This window comes from Heptranchias perlo, chromosome 36 (genome assembly GCF_035084215.1).
Source record: "Heptranchias perlo isolate sHepPer1 chromosome 36, sHepPer1.hap1, whole genome shotgun sequence".
In the NCBI taxonomy this organism is placed as follows: Eukaryota; Metazoa; Chordata; class Chondrichthyes; order Hexanchiformes; family Hexanchidae; genus Heptranchias; species Heptranchias perlo.
In genome coordinates, this window is record NC_090360.1 from 18,343,702 (window position 1) to 18,362,834 (window position 19,133).

Here is a 19,133-nt window from a genome sequence, read left to right on the forward strand (position 1 = left end):
AAACAGCAACGTGATAATAACCAGATAATCTGTTTTAGTGATGTTGGTGGAAGGATATATATTGGCCAGGGCACGAGAGAGAACCACCCTGCTCCTCTTCAAAATAGTGCCGTGGGATCTTTAACATCCAGTTGAGGGAGCAGACGGGGTCTTGGTTTCACTTCTCATCTAGAAGATAGCACCTCTGACAGTGCAGCAATCCCTCAGTACTACACTGGAGTGTCAACCTAGATTTTGTGCTCAAGTGTCTGGAGTGGGACTTGAACCCACAACCTTCTGATGGCAACAGTGATACCCACCGAGCCACAGCTAACACCTGCCACCAGCACGGAGCAATGCAGTATAGAAACGACGCATGGAATTGCATTTATACAATAATCATGGTCAATATCAGTAGAAAAAGAAATTAAAGATTTAATTTTCTGCCAATTTCATTTCTCCTCTTTTACTAAAGCAGAATATTGCACTACTGTGCAACTGGGACTAATTAATCATATGTGACAGCGGTGAAGTTTCTTGCTGTTTCTATAAATCTTATAATCCCTGTACAGCTCAGATGATTTCATTAAAAAAATCTCTTGCTCTTTGAACTATACTGCAATAATCCATGTAGGTGCACTAAATATTTTGCCAGTATTACTGTATAAAATCCATTTTCCAGCCCACATATAGAGCAAAATGACCTTTTTTGGCCACTTGGCAGCATCACTTGCAGTTCACAAAGGTAGGAACGAGCAATTTCTAGCTCAGCTCTACCCCCCAGGAGGCAGCAGTTGTCATACAACCGCAACCTCAATTTTCATCAGCAATGTTGGTAGATTAAGTTAAAAATTCAGAAGTGAGTAGGAAAAAAGGAAGGTAACATGTTTTCACCCAAAGGGTAGGAGACTTGTGGAATAAGTTAGCAGGGAAGGCCACTGAAGCAGACAGTACAAATGCATTCAAGATAATAAGGTGTGTTTCTGGAGTGAGAATTGATTTAGGGATATGATAAGAGACAGGTAAGTGCGATAAATCTATCAAAAAGGAACAGGCTAACATTTTTTTGTGTTCTCGAAGATTCTTATGTACTTTGCAAAAATGGCATCAGGCTATAAATGTGGCAAGTGAAAAAAACACTCACTCAATTCTGTTCAAAAGCCTAACAGAAGCTTAAAGAATATCGCTCCTTTTAGGAATTTCAAATCACAAGAATGCAAAAATTAGAAATGAGAATATATAAAGCTTATGGAAAACTGGTTCACGTCCCAAGGAAGGATAGGTATAAAGCACGTTGGATTAGATAGTCTATCTCCTTCACAATGCAGGAAATGTGGGTGATCCAAAAGCCTAAGAAATACAAAAGATTACAGTAGCTGCAATATGCACTCTAATAGAGCTTACTTGCAAGGCAAAGTTCAATAGATGTTGGAGGTACTCCAGAACAGCTGGTATCTCATGATAAGGGATCAAGGCACCTGGACAAAAGCCAGAGAACAAATTTCATCTACTTAGTACCACGGGGTTCATTCGTAGTCAGTTTTCTGGAAGTCATTAATATTTCAACTACGAACGCCGAAGTCTTGGTGAGCAAGTCAAGAATGGGGACGGGTGCGGAGAAAGCCATTTTTCTATGTCTGAAAAATTCTTTAGGGACCTCATAAGGAACAGGAAAAGTAATTAAGCACTTGCTGCTCCTGTTGCTGTGGGAATGGAGTCATTGATGAAAATAGAATTACTGATCAAGAAAAGTCTATAAATCATAAGGAACACCATAGGGGAACAGTTATGCACTCAACAAAGTAGCAAGAGACTAATCTCCCAAAGCGACCACCAGAGAAGGGAAACTGGCACCAGGTGGTGTTCAAACCTGCTTGGTTCAGTCACTCTTTAAGCCAAGTGAAGATGCTGGGGAAAAAGGTTAGCATATACCTCAGGCTATCTTCCAGAAGAAGCGTCAGCCTGCCAGTTGCCAAGACTTCACATGAGCCTTGCGGTCTGGATTTAAAAATTCTATCAGTGCCTCGGAGCAACGCAAAGATAGACTAGTGGCAGCTGGTCGAGATTAGCAAAGAAAATTATGGTTAGGAGCTTAGTTAAGAGGTTCTGCACTTCTTGGATGCCCATTTCTCATGCCTATAGGCCTCGTCCAAACAGATGACTTCGCTAACTCCTGCACCGTATTTTTGATTCAAGGGCTATGGGCAAGCAGTTACGGCAAGTTTGACATCTATTCATGTCAGGTTCAAACGACAGACCAAAGGCTTGTATCATGATCACTGTCAATCACAAATCGTAGTGCTTGAATTAGGATGACAAGGTAGATGTCAGTTGACAGAGCATTATATGTTGCTGCTGCATAATAATAATTTTAGAAGTTCCCAATGAGAAAACAAGAGCATGCAGGGTCAAGACCTGAAAACTAATGCAGGAAAGAACTCATGAATCTTGGAAGCATCAGCAACCGAGGAATGATTCTCTCTGGGAAAAGGAAGAGCACAGTAACCTAAGAAGGCGCCTTGACAGGGTGAAGGGGAGGTCACATCAGCGCTGTTTCAATGATTTAAGAGAACAAAATGGCTTAAAGGGGATCCTTTCTTTATGATGTTCCACACTAACAATCAGGAAGACTTGAAGTAAGTGGTGAAGAATACTAGTTACAATTTGAGACATTACATCCTGGCACTTAGCAAAGTAAGAGAATTTACCTCAAAATCTGACACAGGGGATCCGAAGTACTGTCAAAGCAGGAGAGCAAAAATAGCATCACTCACTCCATAAGTGAGACTTTCTGAAGTAGGAGTTAAAGACACAATGATAGGGCAAAGTAATGGCAGCTTTCCTCTTGACCTGAACCTGAATTGAGCCTGTTTATGTATCATACCCATCACAATAACATCAACTTCAAGGGTTAATAAATAATAATTTTAAAAGTTCTCAATGAGAAAACAAGAGCATGCAAGGTCAAGACCTGAAAATTATGGCAGAAAAAACACATTAATCTTGGAAACACCAGCAAGAGAGGAATGATTCTCTCTGGGAAAAGGAACACCACAAAGAAGGGATCCCCTTTAAGCCATTTTGTTCTCTTAAATCATTGAGTTAAATCATTAAATCATTCTGCTCCTTGACTATGCCCCTAATGAAGAAAAATGTGCCACCTGAAGGGTTAACATCACAGGGACAAGTTAACACAACTGACAGTAGCTACAAGTGACACAAGCTGACTGAACTACAGGCACTGGGGAGACACATCACCACAAACTGAAATTGCAGTTAATGGTTCCATGAATCCACAGCTAAAAGGATTTTCAGATTAACCCTCTAAGCTCATCATGTCCACAAGAGGTCACTCAGCTGAACTGTAAAACCCACTGAAGGAAAGCAATTACAGTCACAGTAAAACGGATGACATTTTTCCCCTTCAAAACAGCTAAATAATTTCAAGCAGGGCTAACAATCACTCAGTGCTTCATTAGTTCTTCACCAAATACAGTTTAACTTTGTATGAATTCAATCAGCACTTAAAAGTAGTCCTGATCAATTCAGGGGTGCAAGTTTACTTGTTTTTATTTTAGAAAAATGGCTTCATTTTGGTCTCGTACTATCTGCTGGGAGGAAAAGGAATTAGGGTAGGGGATTACTGCCGACATTAAAAAAAGATACCTCCTACTTTGAATGGCATTATATACTGCAGTACAAACGAACAGCCCAAGTTTCACATGACCAGCCCTTTTCCTGCACCACCTATAATCCCTTCCTTGGATCATTCCCTTGATTCTTTCACCCAATGAAGTAGATATACTTGACAATAAAATCCAATCAAAACAAACTGAAAGCTTCAAAGACTTTCAAATAACATTTGTAGTTTACTCAGATCCCCAAGGAAGCATCAGTTGCTCAAATCCCCTTCCCCACAAAAGCATTCGGTGTTCTGATCTCACCCCCCAACCCCAAATCACAGTTACGCAAAATTCCACATGCATTAGCATCCACATTTTGAGAAGTGTACAAATTAATGGGAACGTGGATTTAAACGTCATAGCCTAGGTTTTCTGGTAAAGGTGTAGTTTAGGCTACAATGGCTCACGCAGGTTCTAGGGTACGGTAGCATAGTGGTTATGCTACTGAACTAGTAATTCAGAGGCACAGACTAATAATCCAGAGAATATGAGTTCAAATCTCATCATGGCAGTTTCAGAATTTGAATTCAGTTTTAAAAAAAGTCTGGAAATAAAAAGCTGGTATCAGTAAAAAAATGACCAGGATGCTGTTGGATTGTAAAAACTCAACTGGTTCACTAATATCCTTTAGGGAAGGAAACCTACTGTCCTTACCCAGCCTGGCCTATATGTAACTCCAGTCCCACACCAATGTGGTTGACTCTTAACTGCTCTCTGAAATGGCCTAGCAAGCCACTCAGTTGTATCACCACTTTCTCAGGACAATTGGCAATGGGTAATAAATGTCAAGACTTGTCAGCGATGCTCACATCCTGAGAATGAATTAAAAATTAAGAAGGCTTTAGATAGATTCCATTCGCAACTCCTCAGATAATGAAGCAGTCCGTGCCCGCATGCAGCAAGACCTGGACAACATCCAGGCTTGGGTTGATAAATGGCAAGTAACATTCGCGCCAGACAAGTGCCAGGCAATGACCATCTCCAACAAGAGAGAGTTTAACCACCTCCCGTTGACATTCAACGGCATTACCATCGCCAAATCCCCCACCATCAACATCCTGGGGGTCACCATTGACCAGAAACTTAACTGGACCAGCCACATAAATACTGTGGCTACGAGAGCAGGTCAGAGGCTGGGTATTCTGCGGCGAGTGACTCACCTCCTGACTCCCCAAAGCCTTTCCACCATCTACAAGGCACAAGTCAGGAGTGTGATGGAATACTCTCCACTTGCCTGGATGAGTGCAGCTCCAACACTCAAGAAGCTCGACACCATCCAGGACAAAGCAGCCCATTTGATTGGCACCCCATCCACCATCCTAAACATTAACTCCCTTCACCACTGGCGCACCGTGGCTGCAGTGTGTACCATCCACAGGATGCATTGCAGCCATGGCAAAGCATGACAGACTCTTATTGGGGCACTTTTGAGAAAGCATTCAAAATTATGGTTGGTCAGGCAATCACTTCGGGTGACAGCGATGTCATCAGGCATTCCTTTAAGAGGCAGTACCCCTGAATGCACTAAATATCCACCAAAGTGAGGCATGATCACGTTTGTCTACAGATACAGGTGTGCAGGCCGTTAAAATGACCAACCCCAATGTCAGAAATGCTGTCCAAAATAACCTCACTCATCTCCAAAAGCCTCAGACTGTTTAATGTCTGGCACTGTGTAATTCCAAACAATTGTAAACAATTTTACAACACCAAGTTATAGTCCAACAATTTTATTTTAAAATCCACAAGCTTTCGGAGGTTTCCTCCTTCCTCAGGTGAATGTGGAATTTCCACATTCACCTGAGGAAGGAGGAAACCTCCGAAAGCTTGTGGATTTTAAAATAAAATTGTTGGACTATAACTTGGTGTTGTAAAATTGTTTACAATTGTCAACCCCAGTCCATCACCGGCATCTCCACATCATAATTCCAAACAAGGTATCGTCGTATGGCCTCCCTCCAAAGCTATGCTCATGGTCATCTAGTTTCCTCTGAAAACAGCTCTATCTTGCAGCGGATGCCTCATTCTCTAGCTCTTTTCTCCCATTAATTTGAGGGATCCCCAATGCTTTGTTTTCTCATTCGGTGCTCTTTCTTTAAATAACCTCCTTCACCCATCATTCAAACATATTCACTCTTTTTGTTGATAATTCCACTCATTTCTCAACTTTCTTCAGATCGCACAATCTCCAGACCCCTCTCAGTGCAATAACTGTCCCACTGAAGGGCATGGAGGAGATTCAATGATAACTTTAATTCTTTCAGTTCTTCAAATACACAGTTTTCTCATATCTCTCAAGTCTAAGATCTTACCTTTGATGGTCCCATTGTCTCTTGTTACCTAGCAATATTTTTGGCCTCATTTTCTCCTCAGAGCACAAATGATACTCCCACATCTCCTCCACTGCTAAATTTGCCCCCCCAAAAGCTTGGGCTCCCTCTTTTGTGCCAAACACTTTCCCCCCTACAACAGTATTCTATAAACGTCCAAATGGATCCATGATTAGAATATTGTTCCCATATCTAGAGAGGTTCTTCTAACATCCCTCTCATACTCCTGGACAGGGTATTTAAAAATCTTGTTGCCTGATGGGACAACCCTTCTCCTACCGTAAGTGTAAAACCTCTTGCTCTATCACAACCTTTGTCATCTCTCCTTATTCTATCTAAACTACTATAGTCAAAGATACTTTGAACCCTCTTCTCTTGTGCCTTTAAAATCCAAATAACTTAAAATGCACGTCCTCTCTCCTACATCCTAACTGTGATTTAGCTTAAATATCCATTCCCTCCAATGCCGTGTACCGTGGCTGCAGTATATTATCTACAGGATGCACAGCAGCAACTAGTCAAAGATTCTTCAGCAGAACCTCCAAACTCGCGACCTCCACCATCTAGAAGGACAAGGGCAGCAGGTGCGTGGGAACACCAACACCTCCAAGTTCCCCTCTAAGTCACACAACATCCCGACTTGGAAATATATCGGCTGTACCTTCATCGTTGTTGGGGCAAAATCCTGGAACTCCCTACCTGAAGGAGGACCTTCACCACACTTACTGCAGCGGTTCAAGGAGGCGGCTCACCACCACCTTCTCGGGGCAACTAAGGATGGGCAATAAATGCCAACCCTCCAGTGATACCCACATCTTGAGAATTAATTTTTTTTCAAAAAGATTCAAGACTCAATGCACAGACTCCTACACAAACTCATCCTTTCCCAGTACCTCAATTTTTTGGAATTCCTTATCAGCTTGAATCATTCCTTCCTCCTAAAATTCTTTGACTTTTAAAATCCAAGCACAGCATCACGTCATGACTACTGCAGCACTGCTAATATTCACAACTCCCATTATTTCCAGAAATCTCTGTAAATGCTCATACTTCCTTATACACATTTTTCTACTTGTTTAAATTTCCATGTGAAAACGAGCATTTAAAAACGACAACATACAGGATGTGCGAGCAAATCAATTTTACAGTGACTTTAAAAATGAAACTAAATTTATTCAAAGAGATTCTGAAATTTTTGCCTACGTTTTGGGAATCATGTTCTGCAGTTCCATCTGTTTAGAATTCAGTATAATGGTTTACAGTAAATTAAATACTGTTTTTAGCACATGGGTTTTTAGAATTTTCATCAGTGGCTCAGGGAATGAATTCCAGGAAAACAGCAAATCAATGACCATGAACATTGGCAATAATGTGTCAGCCGTGCCTCAGGGATAGCACTCTTGGCTCTGAGTCAGAAGGTCATGGGTTCAAGTCCCACTCCAGAGACTTGACTACATAACCTGACACATCAATGCAGTACTAAGGGGGTGCTGCACAGTTGGAAGTGCTGTTTTTCAGATGAAACGTTAAACAGAGGCCCCACCTGCCCCATCAGGTTGACATAAAAGATCCTATGGCACTATTCAAAGAAGATCAGGAGAGTTCTCCTGGTGTTCTAGCCAACATTTATCTCTCAACCAAAAGACTAGGTCATTTTTTAATAAAATAGATAGATGGATGCAATGAACTTACAGAGGTGATGCAACATGATGGGTTTGCAAAGACACAGAAGTTCCATTTATGTGAAGGTGACACTTTGCAAGTAATCTTCTAAAATGGTTTTGAGGATTAAAGTGGTGATATCAAATCAACTTTTTCCAATAGCTGCTTTTAACTTTTTGCTTCACATAACACAGCTGATGTCGGAAGATTTGCAAATTTGGAAAAGTCATCATTTGTCAAAAAATGTATTAGCAATTCAAATTTGAATAATATACATCAGTCATCCAGATGAGAAGCATCAATTTTTTGACTACACAGCTCTGGGATGAAAAACAGATGGTGGAGCTCTTGTGCACATCTCAAGAATGACCAGGCAAGGACGAGGTCGTCAATCTGCCTCTCTTTTCAGGCAGCGAGTAGTGCCTGGATATTAATATAATGGAGGAAATCGAAAAATGAAGAAATCAAAGAGAGAATATTTCCCAGTTATCTCGGCTTCTAAAACTGCTTGTTTCACATAAGCATCCTCCTCCACTACCAGCAAATGGAGTAGTTCCACTTGAGATAATATGGCACATAATGCAAGTTCATCACAACCACAATAAAACACAAGTTGTATCGTTAGCAAGTATGCATAACTTACCATTTTCTTTCTTTGTCCTGCCCGCACTGCTGGAGGATCATTCCATCCATCCTGGAACCCTATTAAAAGTAAATAACGTAAGACTGTGTATATGCAAAGAGGTCTTGTGTGTCACACCGCTGACAAAGATGCTTTTTTGATTGCATGTCTACAATCACTTCAATTATGTTACATCAAGCATTATTGCTTTTTGCATGATAAAGTCAACATAGCAAAGCGGCAACATTTTAATGCTCTCAGTCACAGACCCTTCTTTATTTATTGACACCAGAGAGCACTTTAATATAATCTACCTCCAGGCTCCCTGAATGAATATTTGAAAAGCACTCAGTTGGACATAATGATATATTTAAGGATTTCCATTGCTACCCCTGTACCTCCAATGCATTGTTTGATGTACAGTCACAACCTCAAGATGAATCTCGCCAGGAACAACTTTTCATCACTAGGAGTGTGACCTTACTACAGTGGTCACTGAAGGCTGCACTGGACGGCCCATCAATTACTAAGTTATCAGTGCAAGGCTTCAAGTGAATTGTTAGGCATTTTCACCATCAATAACCCCACTGGTTGGTTTTCCTCATCATTTTGTTTCTATGTGCTGAAAGTGAATGACTATTTAACAAGGAACCTGGTGGCAACTTACTGAAACCTCTGAACAAAAAGCAACAATTCATTTGCTTGTCTTAGCAGGGATTAACACAGAATAAAGCTCTGGGCTGACCATTCCCTTTTAAGAACTCGGTTGTCTGGATTAAGCCATTTATTTGCATTTATTAACATGACCACCCAATGGCATCAGCTGGGAGCACCTTAGTTTACTGATGCCCTGTTTCACAGAATGTGGAATTGGAGCTCACACCTGTCATCCAGGCAAAGGCATGGATTGGAAGTGGAAGTGTTTCCCCGCATGGCAAAAAGTGTGTTGGGTGGGGGGGGGAGCAAAACAGAAGATTCAATCCAAGCAGCTCTTTTACATGTCCTACCATTTACTCAAGAGTAGGATACACAGAACTTGCAAGCTGGTTATCTTAGAAATCAGAAAATGAAAAGTTTGTAAGACCCAATGAGGGTAAAGTCAAAATGGAAGAAAAAGGGAAACCCAGAAAAAAAACCTTCCATCAATATTGATATCTGACCACCCAATGAAAGCCTCACATTAGGTGGATTGGTGCAACATTATGCATGAATCCCTGCTCAGGTTTTGTTAGTTGCAAATGCAACTTTCAAATAAATCTCAAAATACAGATCAACTTTTTAAAAAAACATGCAAACTGAAAAAAAGGAACATCAGTGTTCTTCATACTCTGAGATATAATATCAGTTTAGAAATTAACCGTTAAATTATACAGAAGAACCCTTTCTGTAGGAATAGGACTAAAAGCAGACATGAAAAATCTGAAGACTTCAGATGTAAAAAAAAATACAAGTCATGAAGAACACTAGCGTTTCAACAGAAAAGCCATTATACAAGGCTAGCTGACCTAGCCAGGACACTTGTTATTATCCTTTCACCTGATGCACAAGGGCGGTTTTGTAGCCATGGTAGGAATCCTGAAAAATCAAAGAGGACAGGGAGGTTCTATGGAAAATCTAGACATCACTCAGCATACTACACACAACTAGATAAATAATAATTCAGCCAACTACATATATTAGAACAAGGACACAGCAGGTGACTATTCTACTGGTGTTTATTATATAGCCCAGCAACGTGATAGTTCGCTCTAATATATACAAAGCAGAGAACATCCAGCCTTGAACATACTGCCAAAAACATACAAGTTGTCATCCCTTACCATCATGCAATACAGGGGAGCACTTTTGTCAAAAGAACATTCAGCAATGCCTCTTCTTGTAGAATTGGCTCTTAAACCTAATGGCAAAATTGGGCAGCAGAAGATGCACATCAAACCAGCAATAGTCAATAGCACAAGCCAACGACGGGGACCAAACAGCCAAATCTGAGCATAAGTAAAAATGGAACCCAAAGGACCGACTTGGTGGCAGCTGCAGGAACTGTGAGTAACTGTAGAAAATTATCTGTGGTCTTGTAATCAGATATCAAAACCCTTGAACTTCACTCTTTCGATCATCAGAACTGATGGTATTCAGTTAGGTTCCAGCCTTGTTAACATATCTCCACCCAACTCCACATACTAAATTCTCTTGAAATGGTTGAATCCATTGTGCACATTCCATGTTTAACCAGAATGAGAGCACTGGCAAACTCCTTCCTGGATAAAAAAGGAACTACAGCAGGGAATTATCTACAATCACAAATAAACAGGAACTAAATTTTGCAAACTGGCACAAAGTGAGCTCCGTGTAGTTTAAATATGTAAATGCTATTTCTAAATGTTTGTTATGGCAGTGTAAAGCATTTCAACTGAGAAGTGCTGTGGCAGTTTAGTTAAAATTGTAGATTTTTTAAAAAAAAAACTTTCTTCAGTTGAGGCACAGGTGCAGCCAAGTTGGGGAAATCTTTCAACAAAAGTGTTGAAATTTTAGCCATACTGCCATTTTGGAGACAATTTGAAGAGTACAACACCTCACTTCCAAGACTTGCTGAAATAATGAGTGTGATCTGGATCAGATCTTGTATAGGGAATATTTATTCCCATCTAAGTTCATATAAGGATCTCAGCAGATTTGGTACCCCCAGAGATATGATTGAGACAGGTTGGGTGAACAGAGATGAAAAGGCTATTATTGCATAGGTGAAAAGTAAATTCAGTCCTGTCCACTCGATATCTTTGAGACTAGATTATGTCACCCTGGCTTGTCTAGGGCTAACCAATAGGTTCATCTCGCCACAGGCTCCACTAGATAGCTATTGAACAGTGGGGTTGATTCGTGTCTTTCCGTTTCTTCAATGAAGGTCCTAGCCTGTGTTCTCCTCTTAGTAATAGATGGTTTTAATTAGATTGTCGTTATAAGACAGTCACATTTAGCATCTTTGGGGTGTTGAGTCTCATACTAAAATGGAACATTCATAATTTACTCCATATACATCTGGGCTGGGATCTGAATCAATGACTATGTAGAGAATATTTGGAACAAGCAGTAACTGAGTAGTTAAGGACATTAACTAGTGACTCGTACCCACTGAGCTCACATCTACCTATTACTATACACACGCCAGTGACCACATCCCCTTTTGAGATGCAAGGACAAATAGCAATCCTAGGCTATTAACAGTAAGCGACCAGTTTTATTTACATCACCAGACATCTGCATTTTACCATTTGATGCAATCTATCAAAGCTTAAGTCCTCCAATAATCTACAAATACCTTTACAGTAGATTCCCAATGTAGTGATTCCCAGCAAAACATAAATATAGTCTGATATGTAGAATACTCAAGGTATAACTGGTACAAATTCTACCCCTTCTCAACATAAGGACATTAATGGAGACTCTAGACTAGAAAAATAATCTCAGGCAATAGTGGATCCAATAGGAAGTGGAGCGATGGTGGCAGGTGAGGACATGGGGGACCCTATCATGGTTCTGGGAGGGAAGGGGAGGGGTGAGTTGAAGGCAGAACCGTGGGAAATAGGATGGATACGGTCGAGGGCCCTGTCAACTACAATGGAGGGGAATTCTTGGTTGAGGAAAAAGGAAGACATATCAGAAGCACTGGTGTGGAAGGTGGCATCATCAGAACAGATGCAACGGAGACGGAGAAATTGGGAGAAGGGAATAGAGTCCTTACAGGAAGCGGGGTGAGAGGAGGAGTAATCAAGGCAGCTGTGGGAGTCAGTGGGCTTATAATAGATATTGGTTGACAGCCTATCCCCAGAAATGGAGATAGAGAAGTTGAGGAAGGGAAGGGAAGAGTCAGAGATGGACCATGTGAAGGCGAGGGAAGGATGAAAAGGGAAGCAAAGTTGATGAAATTTTCCAGTTTGGGGCGAGAGCCCTACTTCCAGTCTGGGGCCATTTTAATGGCCTGAAGGCAACCCTGGCACAGACCTGCCCCATGGCAGGACTTAGCTGGTGCTATGGCCTGGAAATTCACAAGCAGCTGTCAGCCTCTCAGGGAAATTCTGGCTGCCAACAGAGATCAGCAGCCAGGTGGTCAAAACCTCTAGGGTGGACACGAAATAAAAACTGTGGCCTGCCTGCAGATCTTCAGCCTGCCCCCGGAGGGCCCTCCATTCATGGGGGGGGGGGGCTCGGAGATAGGGCACATCAGGTTTTTATGGGCAGCCAGCAAGCGTTCCAAAGAGAAATAGAGGCAGGAGGCTGGGAACGCTCTCTTTTGCATGCTGCTGTCTGACCTGCATCTTCTGCACACCAACAGGAAAGCCCCGGGCATCCCAGGGCAACACTAAAGGGAAGCAGACCCAACGATCCACGTGGTATCTACTCCTTTTCATTGGCCCTTGCGCTCGCAGAACACTCGGTTCCTGGGCGCAAGGGCCAGTAGAATCAGTCCTTACAGCTCTCCCTCATACGACATGAGTAACAATGCCAGTATCGGAACCAAATTCTCATCCGAGAATAATCATGAAATTAAATTTACCAACCTATTTGGTTTCAGTGAACAACCAGTTGAATTTTAATTAACTGATCTGCAAACAATGGTTTTTAGCAGCAATTACAATACTAACTGAGTTGTACCAAATCAGTAGTAATTCAAATATGATTTGGCACCAAAATAATTAATTTCAATCATAATTAAATCTGCGTGGAGGAACAAAGAGAGAAGACGAACTGATGACACAATAGGTTCGTACACCAACATGCCACAGAGTAGCAGGATGCAGGATTGCACTTGTAATTCTCCAAATGGCAAATTCCCAATCTTGCCCAGGTTCCCAAAGGTCTTTCCCCACGAGGAGGGACAGAAACACCGGAGACCTGTCTCCTGGCACAAGTCCTGGCAGCTGGTACAAAGCAATGCTGGCAGAAGCCTGGGAGCAGGTTACCTGCACATATTCTCAGCTAAGAGCTTAGCATGAATATCGCAAAGGAATTCACACAATTTTACTAAGTGCCCAGAAAAAATAACTGACAGAACAAGAGATCAAATTAAAAAGAAAGTTCTTAAAAAATGAATAAGAAAATCAATGGCAATTTATTCAGACTCATTATGAAGTTTTCCATTCTTCCTTTTGCGTACTTAAGCCATGTATCAATTCACAGTCAACATGGTAAGAAGGTAACCTGTTCCCATGGATTTGCAATACCATTCTGAATCAACTCCCAGGAGAAGCACAAGAATAGTTCTCCCCCCTCCTCCCAGTGGGTAAGGTAATGTCTGGCCTCCAATTAGCACCTCCCAACAGTGTTACAACTGAGATCTAAAATTCAGTGCAGTTGGGCAAAGGAAAAAAATAAATAAATTGCACTCCAGGTTCCTACATAATCTTAACAATTAGCTTCACATCAATTATTATTCATAATTTTTACTTCTATAACTTCTTTGAAAGCCATTTCTAAATTGCACAAATAATTCTAATGTATTGGTTATGAACCCACTAAAATACAATCCAAGTTTTGATAGACAAGTCAGTTGTTCACATCCATATGATGAGCATTTTGTTCATATCAAGGCCGCAGGAAGTCACCGCACACCCCTCCAAATCAGCTAGGTAACATAACTTTCTCCAGCTTCCCTCTTCCTTCACAACCAAGCAACAACAGACGTTACTGTAGCTAAAATCCAGCCTTTATGATGAGAGGAAATATCTTACTTTAATACCCAGGGGTGTGACTTCATTCAGATGACAGGTGGATAAACTGGAATGTGGTCTTACATACTGAAAACAAGTCTTAAAAGTGCCACAGTCAACTGCTCACAAGAATATCAACAGCCAACAAACTTCACTGCACCCCCCCACCCCCACTCCATAGCATTCTTAGCTGCAGCATTGAGAAATTAATTTTTGCATTGATCCAGAATCAATCGTGTTTTATTTGCAAAAACCATTCATAGGATCCTCTCTAGGCTTCACGTGCCTTGCCGTGCACAAGTGGTGTGAAGAACAACTGCCTGTATATCAGGTCCACGCCTTATATTAAAAAAAATCAAAAAAGATCCATGCAAAGCCAAAACCCAGCAAGGCCGCCTGCTACTCTTTAAACACAACTGCATCTTGCTTACAAAGGTGAGAAGGTTCAGGAACAGTTGGAACTAGTTTTCAGAAGGAACAATTAATCAGATTTATTTTTTGTAGTTTGCCCTCAATATTCTAGGCACCATTCTCTGAATAAGAGGGGAGGCTGAGCAGGAAGCCTCGAGTGAAGGTCATGGTCTGCTGTTCTTCAGCCAGACACTAGGAGTGCAAGCTGACTCGTACTGCAGAGACCAGGGACTCAAGAGGTGATGGATCACAGCTAGTCATACAATCTTAAACTTTCTAGTAAATTAGAGAAAAAGATTTTCTATCAATGGATGTCCTGAAGAATGAATAAATATGGAAAATGGAGGTGGAAGGACTAGAAATTTTGGAAATGTTAACCTTATAATGCATCTGCACGGAGTGCAATAATACTTAAAAGACAAGGCCACAAATTCCAAACAAAATGAAAGCAGCAAACCTATTAATATGGGTACGGTAGCGTAGTGGTTATGTTACTGGGCTAGTAATCCAGAGGCCTGAACTAAAATCCAGAGTCACGAGTTCAAATCCCGCCACGGCGGCTGGCGAATTTAAATTCAATTAATTAAATAAAAATCTGGAATTAAAATACTAGTATTAGTAATGATAGCCATGAAACTACCGGATTGTCGTAAAAACCCATCTGGTTCACTAATGTCCTTTAGGGAAGGAAACCTGCCGTCCTTACCCGGTCTGGCCTATATGTGACTCCAGACCCACAGCAATGTGGTTGATTCTTAATTGCCCTCTTAGGGATGGGCAATAAATGCCGGCCTTGCCAGCGACGCCCACATCCCGTGAACGAATAAAAAAAAATTAAAAAAATTAAAACACCGTTTACAGGCATGCTTTCACATTGCTTTTTTTGGGAATTTTACCCAGGGGATTTCCCTTCTTCACATGAACCAGGTACGAAAGGCAAGGTGCTGAATTCTTTGCTGTGCTCTTGGATTAAAATTTAAAAGCAGTCTTTAGCTTTGTTGCATCCAAGACTGGATCGTCAATTGTTATTTGAAAACTAGCCCAGATTTGTGTCTGTTTTTTTTTTGTAGGATTCAGTTCACTTCACTGATGGCTGAAAGCAAACTGTTGGTGAGCAATGTAGTCAGTGTGAGCACGCCATCTTGTAATTTGTTAACTTCATGCAAGTAGTGGCATGGATCCAGTGAGTACATACACCTATTGAGGCAGACATCCTGATAGCAGCTATAAACTGAGTACCTGTTGGAGGAGGAGGAGGAACAGCTGCAGACGTGAACGGTTTGGAGGAAGGAGCTCCGGGGCCTCCTGTTCCAGAGGGGTAAGGAAAAGTAGGGTGAATGCCTGGTAGAGACGTAGGAGGGTGGGGCGGATGCTGATGGTGACCTGGGAAAGTTGGCAGAGGCCCAGGCGGTGTAGAGGGTGGCAGAGTGCTAGAGGGTTGATAGGATGGCATTGGAGCAGGGGTTATCAACGATGGCCTTGACATGGACACACCAGGCATTGTTGGACCACTTAGAGAGGCTGTAGGTAGAGATGGGCCAGTCAACCCTGAACCTGGCAAAGGATTCTGAGGAGGATAGGCTGGTAGTCCACTTGGAGGAACCTGTTGCTGTCCGAAATTCTGGAATTGTGAAAAGGCTGGGAGAAAAAAAACACAAAAATAAATCTAACCACAAGTCATATCACAATACAGCAATCTTCCATTTGAATTTATCTTTTCCCCTTTCTTGCTAGCCACTCCTTGACAATAATGTCTTACATATTCAATTTCACCAAATGCACAGCTTTACTAAGATTCATGGTTCCTACATTCAAATCCCAAACAATAGCAGAGCATTTCTCATTCTTATACTCTGCCCCAAACTCCATGGAGAATTGGGAGGGACAAACCAAGCGTTATTGGACCACTCAGAGACCATTACACCAGACAGACCAATCAATTCTGAACTTGGAAATGTATTCTGGCAATTAAAACGACTAAAATCTCACTATGCTGTGTTTAATTCTTAAAATCAACAACAACTTGCATTTATATAGCGCCTTTACCATAGTAAAATGTCCCAAGGCGCTTCACAGGAGTGTTACCAAACAAAATTTGATACCAAGCCACATAAGGAGATATTAGGATAGGTGACCAAAAACTTGGTCAAAGAGGTTGGTTTTAAGGAGCGTCTTAAAGGAGGAGAGAGAGGTAGAGGGGTTTAGGGAGGGAATTCCAGATCTTAGGGCTCAGCAGCTGAAGACACGGCCGCCAATGGTGCAGCGAAGAAAATCAGGGATGCGCAAGAGGCCAGAATTGGAGAAGCGCAGAGATCTCAGAGGATTGTAAGGCTGGAGGAGGTTACAGAGATATCTTCTAGATATAATAATACTGGAAAACAAAATGCAGAATGCTACCTACATGTTTCCTATAGTGTGAAGGACTGAAACGCCTCACAATCTTCCACTAACCTGCAGGTCACATGCCACCTGATTCATCCAGGCAATGGTACACAGCACAAGGGTCAATCTAACTAGGCAGCAACCATGAGCAACCAACTCTCCTGGGGGAACGCAGTGTGGGGAAAATACACTTGAAATGGATCAACGTCATAAAAATTAAGAGTCTTTTTAATCACTGGAACACAAAAGGAGGGTGGGTTAGACACCAGGCTCTCATTTCTGGGTTCAAATCCAGCCCACACCAATGGGATGAAAGTTTCCTTTATCTGTGGGCTATATAGGACCAATATGAAATGGGTTTGGGCAGTTTCAATCAGTCTGCTAATGGAGATGGCTCAAAACTGGTCCCTAGTGGCAATTACACTGAGAAGCTACCAAGAAGATGAATGTTGTGAGAAATGGAAAAAATGCACGCTTTGCTGAGTTTGGGGCTGAAACCCATTGTTGGGGCAGAGAAGAGGGAGCTACGCTCTGCATCTATACATATATGACTCATCACTGATATTGGCAACCCAAACCCAAATGAAAAATACCCCACTATCCAGCATAAACACCTCGATTAGCACAAAATTAATATATATCTCTCTAATCTTGCACACTTGATACCTTACATAAAAGTTAATTATTTATTAAAGTATAAATATGTCCTTCTCCCCCTCCCTCCATAGCTGTTAAACACATGAATTAACTCAATTTCTAATCATTTTAACAAGAAAATGACTGATCCGCTTTGAAGTGTTAAACAGATTACCTGGTGCAGAGACCGTGGTAGGATGCTGTGGGTAGGTGGGACGAGGAGCCCCTGGTTTGGAGTAGATGTTGCTGGTGTTGCCAGCAATGCCCTGAGCAGGGACAACAGATGGAGGTGCTGCTGGGGCTGGCTGGGGAGTGAATACTGTTGGAGCTGTAGGACAGACTTGGGTCTGAGGACAAAAAGAGGTCTGGTATGGAGTCTGTGAAGACAAAAATTGCTATTATGAGGGGAAAAAATGTTTGGTAGTTAACTGAAGCAAGTCCCATAACTAATTCACACAATTATTTTCGTTATTCAGATTTTACGCAAAATAGGCATGATGCTACACTTTAAATTCCATGAACTTTTCAAGAGTACAGTTTTAAAACAAAAGACATTCAGAATGGCGAAGGTAACAAGTTACACAAATGCTGAAATATTTGGAAATGATGTACACAGAACATATTGAACACTTGTCTCCAGTTACTCTCAACTGCATAGTGCATTCTCTATAATCACTCCTAGCTGCATGGTGCACTCTGTGTAACTCATTCCTTAGTATCCTTCAGTGTTTGCGTAAATCACTCCCACAATACAAGTTACATGGCATGCACCAGGTAGCTAACAGTAAGTTACATAAATACTGAAGAACACCTGGGAATGAGTCAAGGACAGTATGGAATAAGTTGCACATTTGTCAATAAAAATAAACAAAATAGATCAAATGTTGCTTTTGTCCATTCAGACTTTTCTGCTTGCTCCTCTGATGAGTCAAAGGAAGCACGCACAGCGATACTGGACTCACACACAATGAAACGTGCACGCAGACTGTAAAAGGAAGCATGAAAATGTGCATGAAGAAATGGTGAAACGTGTGCATAGCAAGAAAGTGCATGCACAGCAGAACAATGGTGCAGTCACAGAGCAAAACCCCAACAATATGCAATATGCACAAAGCATGGAAAAGAAAGTACAAATGGGATTCAGTAGGGTCGCTCTGGTCCCACTTACCTGCTGGGTGGGTTGCTGGACTGGTCTTTGAGGTGGTGTTTGCCGGGCTGGAGTGGGAGCAGCAGTGGAAGCCGGACGCATACTTCTCGTTACAACCCGGTTAAATGGGAAAGCGGGAGGCTGTTGATCCACCATAACTTCTCCCTGAGCGTGGAACAGCCTGTCTCGGAGCTGGAGTATTGTAAACTGAAAGAGGTAATGTTCCGGTTTAGGTAAACGTACTGCAGCCAAGAAACACTAATGGAAAATAAGAACCAGCACAGCAAAAGTCCTGATTGTCAGAAAAATTCAAAAGATTTTCCTTGGTGAAGTTAAAACAATTGCATGCATTTTTCTGTGCTTCAGTGTATCATCCCGCTGCTATGCTTCACAGTGTATCATCCCGCTGCTATGCTTCACAGTGTATCATCCCGCTGCTATGCTTCAGTGTATCATCCCGCTGCTATGCTTCACAGTGTATCATCCCGCTGCTATGCTTCAGTGTATCATCCCGCTGCTATGCTTCACAGTGTATCATCCCGCTGCTATGCTTCAGTGTATCATCCCGCTGCTATG

General features: G+C 41.7%; 1 protein-coding gene across 2 annotated transcripts in view; it reads right to left on the minus strand.

The window, feature by feature from the left end:
• Positions 1 to 19,133, minus strand: part of sec31b (SEC31 homolog B, COPII coat complex component) — a 74,897-nt gene that overhangs the window by 14,588 nt on the left and 41,176 nt on the right. The window contains exons 19-23 of one of the 2 annotated variants that reach the window (XM_067972663.1): positions 18,579 to 18,764; positions 17,586 to 17,787; positions 15,632 to 16,030; positions 9,813 to 9,851; positions 8,298 to 8,356 (exon numbers count right to left, since the gene is read on the minus strand). In XM_067972663.1, coding sequence (XP_067828764.1) covers positions 8,298 to 8,356; positions 9,813 to 9,851; positions 15,632 to 16,030; positions 17,586 to 17,787; positions 18,579 to 18,764 — 885 coding nt within the window. The remainder of the gene's footprint in view (positions 1 to 8,297; positions 8,357 to 9,812; positions 9,852 to 15,631; positions 16,031 to 17,585; positions 17,788 to 18,578; positions 18,765 to 19,133) is intronic. The other variant, XM_067972664.1, reaches the window with a different exon arrangement.